General features: G+C 66.2%; 1 protein-coding gene across 1 annotated transcript in view; it reads right to left on the bottom strand.

Annotated features, from left to right (window-relative positions):
- Window positions 1-1771: 1771 nt before the first annotated feature.
- The window catches only part of KIF25 (kinesin family member 25), a 7865-nt gene continuing 1476 nt past the window's right edge, over window positions 1772-8160 (bottom strand). The window contains exons 2-7 of the mRNA XM_025049078.1: window positions 7174-7299; window positions 5365-5541; window positions 4261-4412; window positions 3401-3592; window positions 2915-3070; window positions 1772-2311 (exon numbers count right to left, since the gene is read on the bottom strand). Coding sequence (XP_024904846.1) covers window positions 2169-2311; window positions 2915-3070; window positions 3401-3592; window positions 4261-4412; window positions 5365-5541; window positions 7174-7299 — 946 coding nt within the window. The 3' untranslated portion in view covers window positions 1772-2168. The remainder of the gene's footprint in view (window positions 2312-2914; window positions 3071-3400; window positions 3593-4260; window positions 4413-5364; window positions 5542-7173; window positions 7300-8160) is intronic.

Raw genomic sequence — 8160 nt, 5'->3', positions numbered from 1 at the left:
GCACTCACACGCGCGTGTACACAATGCACACATGCACACGCACACACAACCCTGCTTTTGCACACACTTGTACACATCCACATGCACGTGCACACACACCTGCAGTCATGCTCGTGTACTCACACTTGCACACACATGCACACACATGCAGGGAGGCATGGCGTGTGCCAGGCCCTGTGCACACACGCACACACACACACACGGGCAGGCATGGGGGCGCGAGGACGTGGCAGAGAGAAGCCTGCACCAGAAGCTCGCGGGCCCCTCCCGGTTTCCTGGAGAGCTCAGTGTCCTGGGCGGGCTCCTTCCCAGCCGCGCGCATCCCTCACTGCCACCAGAGGGCGCTGGCGGCACGCTGTGGCTCCTCAGGCAGAGCCTCTCCCCAGCCCCAAACCTGCCTGAAAGGGCCTGGCAGGCTGGAGACCAGCTGTGACCATCTCTCACGGGCAGGCTGCCCCTCCTGGCACTCCTGGTCCAATCGCCCCTGTGCCCTTGGCCGCCATGAGGCAGCAGGGTCCCTGGTGCCCCCGAGAACCCACTGCTGCAGTACCCATTTCTGTGCAGACGCCGACAGTCACGCGGTGTCTGTGAGCGACCAGGCCACCTCTGGCTGTCCAGGTGGCGGGAGGACAGCCAGCGAGGCAGGATCTCTGTGCTCTCAGACTCCATCCCCCCGACCCGGGTGCCTGGGGAGGTGACAGCGGAGCCTGCAGCACGGGGCGGGGGTGGGGGGCTCCTGTGGAGAGTCTGGAGCCACCCTCCCTCCTGTGGAGACCAGGGATTAGGGACAAAGGCCTAGGAGGCGAGACAGGTGTTTTCCAGGAAAACGGGGCTGAACTCGTCGGGAAAGGACGGTTCGGGGTCCCAGCTGCTGAGTGACTGGCGCCCGATGTGGGGGACACTCAGTGAGGAGGCCACGGACCCGGGGCTGCAGGGACATGAGGCAGACCCCGACGTCCGCCCCACTCGTCCGTGAGGCCAAGAGGAAGCCCAGCCCGGCTTCCGGGCCCCGGGCGGTGGCTGGCTGGACAAAGCGTAGGCCACAAGTGCCACCAGCCCCCTGGCTTGTCCCAGCTAGGTCTGGACAGAGTGCAGGGGGCAGGTAGCGGTCTAGATTCAGGGGACCCCCAAGGGCTTGTTGAGCGTGGACTCCTGGGGCCTGGACGCCTCGGGGCCCCGTGTAGTGCTGTCCTAAAGGGTGTGGGCTTTCGTTTGGGGGGTGTGTCCAGCATCGCAGGGGCCCAGGGGCCCAGGGGCCCAGAGTGCACGTCTGACCAGTCACTGCACCCTGTGACTCACCCCTCATGCCCTGTGGGCCCCAGGTCACCCACCCCACATGAGGCAGAGCCTGGGAACGGGGCACCCTTTCTCCAGAAGAGCTGGCTGGCTCTGTGCCCCGCCCCCCCCACAATGCTGCATGGGTTGGGGAGCAGGCCCATGGGGACAGACAGGCGTCCATCCAGGGCCCGGCGACACGCCTCCCTGGGAGCCCAGCGAAGAGGCCCAGGGACTCCGAAGAGCCGGTCTTCATCCCAGTGGCTGAGACCCAGAGGGACAGGCGCTGGGCCGTCCGTGTGCCCCACGGCTACGGGGATTAGTGAACTGTCAGAACGAAGCCGTTTCAGCCACGAGAGAGAGAGACCCCCACTGTGTCCCGGAGTCTCCCCCTCCCCGCCTGGTCTTGGGTGTGTGGGCCCAGGTAGGGGTGCGGGAGGTGTCCAGGCGGCTTGGTCAGGCGACTGCCAGCCAGACATGGGGACAGCTGGCTGTGTCTGCCTCCCCCCGCACCTCTGGTGGCCTTGCTGCACAGAGAGACGGGGCTGTGGGCGGGGGACACCACGATGGCCTGTCTGGTCCCAGGTGCTGGCCTCAGAGCCGGGGACGGCGGCCTGCTCTGTGCGGGATGGGAGCCGGCGGTGGGGCCCGCATGGCTTCTCCCCTCTGCTCCCAGCACTGCCCCGAGGACCCGCCCGCCCAGGGTGGGGGCTGCTCGAGGGCCGCTCGCCGGGCCACGTGCTGCTCTGACGACGTGGCCCGGCCTGCGCTCCGGCGCCTGTCACCGTTTATGGCCAGCTTGTTGGAAAAAATGAGGTTTGTCGGGTCCGAGGAAAGAAGGTTTACTGCGCGCGGGGTCGAGGGAAGCCCAGCCCCACAGGCGGCCGCAGCTCTCAGCACCGGGGGCTCCTGCGGGCTGGGCCAACCCCCTGCACCTGCCGCGCCCGCACCCCGAACCCCAGGCTCTGCAGCGTCTCCGCCACGTGCTTCAGGCAGGGGGACACGCACACCATCACCAGCAACTTCGCGTCACCTCCTTTAGAACAGTAAGAACACGCAGCTGGGGAGAAGGTCGAGGAAGGAGCACAGCGCTGTGGCCTCGCGGGGGCCCGGTCACTGCTGTGTCAGCCGTGCTGGCCGCAGGGCTGCAGGGCCCAGGCGCCCCGGGCACCCCGCGAGTGACAGCAGCCTCCCGCCGCCAGCCGGGGTTCAGGAGAGGCGACACTGGCTTGGGGTGCGCCTGGTGGGGATGGGACCCCTTGTGCAGTTGTGCCCCCCTGCGGGTCCTGGGAGGGGCGCCGGCCTGTCCTCTGCTGTAAGGACCGACAGGAGGCGGGGGCCGGGCTCCTGCAGGGGCCTCCGCCCACCCTGCCCAGCCACACTGCCAGGGCCCCCACCCGCCGGGACCTAGGACACCCCACTTCCATCCCTCCCCCGTGGGCTCCCCCGTGGGAGGAGCTGGCCGGCACACGCCCGTGACCACACTGCAGGGAAGCACGTGGCTGGGAATGCCGCCGGGGGCAGACCACTGAGCAGGGAGCCAGGAGGGCCCCAAGGCTGTGGCTGGGAGGAGCTCGCCCCCCACAGGAAGGGGGACAGCGGCTGACTCCCGGGGCACGCGGTAGGGGACACTAGTCACCAAGGGCGTCCTGCAGCACGTGGGTGAGCTTGCTGTTCCTGTAGGGCACGTGGCCTCTGCGCTCCCACAGGGCCCGGAGCACGTCCGCGAGGGCTGCCAGGCTCCGGTTTATGCAGGAAGTCTCCCTCAGGGCCGAGCCTGTCACTCCAGACACACCTGGGACAGTCAGGGACCAGCCACGCGGTGAGACCGCGAGATGCAGTCGGAGAGCAGCAGAGGACAGGGACATGAGGAGGCAGCGGGCCGGCCGGGAGGGCCCTCGCCACACGGTCCTCCGACCGCCTACCTGGCCCGCGGGAGGCGCTCTCACTGGGCCACGACCTCCGATTTGGACTGGCCCGCAGGACGGCACAGGCCTCTAAGGTCCCCTGCAGAGGGTCCCCGAGCTTGGGCGCCTGCGGTGGCCTGCTCCGTCTGCCCCTGTCACGTCCCCACCCCCAGTCACCCTGGAAAAGGCTTCTCACTCGGGTGCAGACGGCCACTCACCGGCACACTCACTGCCCGCCAGGTCCACGAGCTGCAGCTTGGCGTGCACCTGCTCTGCGTGTGCTGCGGGGCCCGCGGGCGAGGCCCCCGGGGACCCCGGCGAGGCTCTGCGGGACGCACCCCGCCTCCTCCCTGCGGCAGGCTGCGGGGGCCCGGCCTCCTGGGGCGCTGTGGGGCTCCACGGCTGCTCCGCTGCACGGGCACGACAGGAGATGACGGGGTGACCGGGGCCTCTGGGCGCCATCGCACGGGGACGGCCGTGTGTCTTCCCCTTAGACACACGGGGCGGGGCCGAGTGACAGCGAGTGGCACTTCGTGGCAGCCTAACGAGGCTCCTCAGCGGGGCTCGGCCGTGGCCCTAAGGGCCCGTCGTCGGCACAGGCTGCTCGGCCCCATGGACGCCAAGCCCGCGGCTGCCCCACACCGTCCGTGGCTGCCCTGACCCCCTGCCCTTTGCTCCGAGGCCGTGTTCGTTTGTCCCACGTTGTCCCTGCACGGGCGGCTCAGAGCGACTCTTAAACCTGACCAGGGCACCCTCTCCGTGCAAAGCACAGAAAAGGCGCCTGAGGGGCGTTTAAAAGGAGCCTGAGAACCGCCCTTTACACCTTAGGTGCCGGCTTGTGACTCGCTCTCTAAGCTGAGACTGCGTTTAGCGTCACGCGCGAGGCTGTTCTGCTTCCTGTATCGGACGGACCTCGTTAAACAAGGTGTTTCCCCCCGCCCCACCCCGATGTCCCCTCCTGCCCGGCCTCGGGGACCAGGGGCCTCCTGGGTTTCAGTTCCAGGCTTCCCAAAGACGGGGCCACAGCCCCCAACCCCGCTTCCTGTGTGGTTCACCCTGCGTGCGTCTGGCCACTTACCGGAGCTGTGGCAGGAGGGCGCTGTGGTCACAGTGACCGTGACGATCAGGTGTGAGCGAGAGGAAGCCGCGTGCACGGCGGTGGCATGCTGCGCCCGCAGCTGCAGACCGGCCCTGATGAGCGCTGTGCACTCCCCTGCACTGCACACAGCCCTGCGGGGGCGACAAACCCAGAGCGAGGGTCCCGCCCACGCCCGCCCCACGGCAGCCTCTGCCCCGCTGCGGAAACCCCTCACGGAAACGCAGGTGCCATTTCAAGAGAGCAGCGAACCGCGCACACGTGGAAAGCAAACCTTTCACCCTCGGGAGCCGGCCCGACATGGCTGTCTAGCCGCTTTCCCCGAAAATAATCAGCCGTTTGGGGCCGAGTCAGAGGGTCCCACCTTCTCAGCATCTGGCGTTCGTTCATTTATTAGACACTCAAGGACCCCAAAATCCTAAAAGTTTGTCTACCAAATCATTTATGAAATAAAAGTTTGATTTATTTCTCCATTTTAATTAATGAGCGAGAAGAGCTCATCAGAACTTGTGATCTGAGGGAGATTTTCGGATCAGTCTGTTCGTTCAAAGCTGAAAGTTCGGCCTGTCAAACGTTCCACGGTTAGCGCACCCCAGGGTTTCTGAACGCTGAGCACAGCCCGCAGAGCCCCTTTCTAACTGTGAGGCCCCAGAGGGCCACCCTGGCCCTGACGCCACATCTCCCTCTGGGCCTGCCGTCCAGGCAAAGCCCGCCGCGAGCGAGCCTGACAGACGCCCTACGGGCGGACTCGGCGTACGGACACCTTCGGGAAAACGTCTCCCCAACGTGAGGAGCCTGCCCTCTCACGAGATGACCCCTTTCTGTGCCCCGAACACTGGCATTCACAGGGGCCTATCAGGATGTCAGTCACCGAGTGGCCGTCTCTCCTCTGTAACCTGGGGACAGTCCCTGTGCCGTCCCCTCTTAATGACGACATTCTGAGAGACTGTTTTGCTCGTGACCTAGAAGGGTGATTCTACAGCAAACACACACACGGTGAACCGACTTGTCGCTGGAAGGGAACGTGGGGTCCCCGTGAAGGTGGCCGGGCCCGAGGCCACACCTGCGGATGGGGCGGGCACTCACACGCGGGTCAGCGGCGACACCTCCTTCCTGCCCTCCTTGGTCGTCGACACCTCGGGCTTGACGCCAGGCACCGCTGTGCGACCGTCCTTGGCCAGAAGGTCAAAGATGTCGTTGTTATAAACCTCCATGACGGACACCTCGACCTGCGTGCTCCTCGACGGGTTTTCTGAAATGAGCCTGGGGCGGGGGGACGGAGACGGGGCCGTCAGAGGGGCTCGGGCGGCCCCTGAACAACGTGGTAGGGGGCTCCAAGACGACAGGGCACCGGCCCCAGAGACGCCGGGCCAGCTCCCAGCTGCGGCCACGCGCCTGACGCCAAGGGAACGAGGCACGGGGACCCCTGAGCGGCGGTGGTGAGCCCCTCGGGGACAAAGCTGTTTCACCTTTGTCCAACCGGAAGCAGCCAGTTCGGCCACTGGCACGCCGGGCATTCTAGACACAGCGGGGACTCTGAACGGCCGCAGCCCCGGCGGGGCGGCTGGCGCCTTCCCGGGAACGCGGTTCCCCTACTCTGAAGTCACCGCTGCAGGAGGCCGTGCCCCACGGACGGTGCCGCGGCCTCCCCAGACTCCCCGGCCCCTGACAATGACACGTCTCGTGGTGGTTTGTGTCTCAAGTGCTGTGTGCTGACCGGACAAAAGGCTAAAAATAAGGATATGTGCACTTACAGAAAAACCCCAGGGCCCGGGCCGAGGGAGGAACGGCCACAGGGCCGCGCCCCTGCCCCACAGCCCTGCTTTGTCCTTGTGACCCACCCCCCGGGGCCTGTGCGATTGCAACTCGTGTGCCTCCCGTCCGAAGCAGGGAAGCCAGGGTGGCAGGACGCTGCTGTGTTTGGGGTTATGGCCGGGCCCCTTCCTCCGGCCTCACTGGGCTGAGTCTCACCAGGAGCTACATGTGGGCCATGGACAAAATGAACAGTCAATGTCTCCTAATGACGAACAGCTCAGAACAGTAACGACAAAAATCAAAGAAAAAATAAATTCTCTGATAAAAATTACAGTTGGCGAAGAGTTCGGGTTTTGACAAACCTGGGATTCGGGTTTGCTGGGAGCTCCCCAAGGTCAGAGCGGAGCAAGAAGCCACGCGAGCCAGCTGGGGGCCCCCCACTGGGAACCACGCCAGCTGGGGTGCCCCCCACTAGGAACCACGTCAGCTGGGGTGCCCCCCACTAGGAACCACGTCAGCTGGGGTGCCCCCCACTAGGAACCACGCCAGCTGGGGTGCCCCCCACTAGGAACCACGTCAGCTGGGGTGCCCCCCACTAGGAACCAGGTCAGCTGGGGTGCCCCCCACTAGGAACCACGTCAGCTGGGGTGCCCCCCACTAGGAACCACGTCAGCTGGGGTGCCCCCAACTAGGAACCACGCCAGCTGGAGTGCCCCGCACTAGGGGCCTCCGCACCCGCCCCACCCCTCCTGTGACAGGCCGTGTCTTTGCCTCACAAAACCTAAACTAGAACTGAAATTTCTCATCTGCGCAAGGCCAAGGAGCCCCTGGAAAGACTCCTTCCCCACCCCTAAGTCAAGTGCGCGGTTGCCGGCTCCGTCCCTCCGTCCCTCCGTCCCTCCGTCCCTTCGTCCCGCACGCACGTAGCCGTCGGCTGGGTTCTGTGAGCTGCGCTGAAAAGCAGCCCTCGGCCCTCACCCTGGGGAAGCAAAGCGTCTGGGGGCAGGACGCACAGAGCAGCAGCGTCCAGGGCGCACGTCACAAAGGACACGCGTGGCCCCGTGAGAGGCAGAGCGGGCGGGGACACGGCCACGCGCAGCGGTTCCCCCCGCCCCGCCCGCTGCCGCTGGCTCCAGGTACCTGAAGAGTCCCTCCACGGCTCTGGGGACAAGCCCCACGTCGCGGGGAGCGTCCGAGGGCGGGCCCAGCATGGTGTAGGTCTTCCCGCTCCCCGTCTGTCCCAGCGCCAGGATGCAGACGTCGTACCTGGAGGTGGGGGCAGAGCTCAGCGTGGCCCACTGTGCCTGGACCCCGCGGACGGCGTCCACCTGCCTGGACCAGGCCCCCGCGTCTCGCTGCGTCCCTCCGTCACTCTGTTCACGTGACCGCCACCGTGCTTTGCTGCCCCATGCTGCTGCTGCGTGGGGACAGAGCCGTGGGCTCCGTCACCCTCACAGCCGCACAGACGCCGCATGCATCTCATCGACGCTGCTTTCTCCTCGGTGTCCTGGTGTTTGCTCGTGGAGGACACTGTCGTCCCCTCGCTGCCCAGCCCGGCCCAGCCTCCCAGGTTCCATTCCTCCCGATGCTCGGGGTGGAGGCGCCTGGCCCGCCTGTGCCCACGGAGCCAGGCTCGCCGACGTGCGATGCTCCACGAGCGCGTCCCCCGGTGCTGGCAGCAGTCACCTCAGCCCTCAGCGCTCCTCGCGCCTCCATCCCAAGGGCCTTCAGGTCCTCGTCACCCAGATGGCGGTGTCCCTGTGACGGCTCCGGTCCGGGCTTACATCACAGAAAACAAGGGCTGCTGTTCGTGTCATTAGCCCGAAATACCGACAGAAAGATAACGCTATCGAGAAGAACGTTCTAAATAAGTTTATGACGTGAATTTACGTTCTTGGCCGCGGAGGTGCCTGGGAGACGAACAGACCCCACAGCTCCCGCCCGAGGGCGTGTGTCTGTGGGGGAGGGGCGACGTGACTGCGGCACAGATCGAGTTGTCAAAGACCCTCCTCACCCTGCTGTGCACAGACACGCCCGCCTGAGGGCACTTCGAAGCAGCAACTCCCCATGCTGGGCGGTGTGCGCGCCTGGGGACTCGCGCCCGCTGCCAACCGGCCTCCGGGGCCC

This window comes from Pteropus alecto, unplaced genomic scaffold, assembly GCF_000325575.1.
Source record: "Pteropus alecto unplaced genomic scaffold, ASM32557v1 scaffold195, whole genome shotgun sequence".
Lineage (NCBI taxonomy): Eukaryota > Metazoa > Chordata > Mammalia > Chiroptera > Pteropodidae > Pteropus > Pteropus alecto.
The sequence above is the reverse complement of the archived record's forward strand: the minus strand, read 5'-3'. Positions and strand labels throughout refer to the sequence as shown.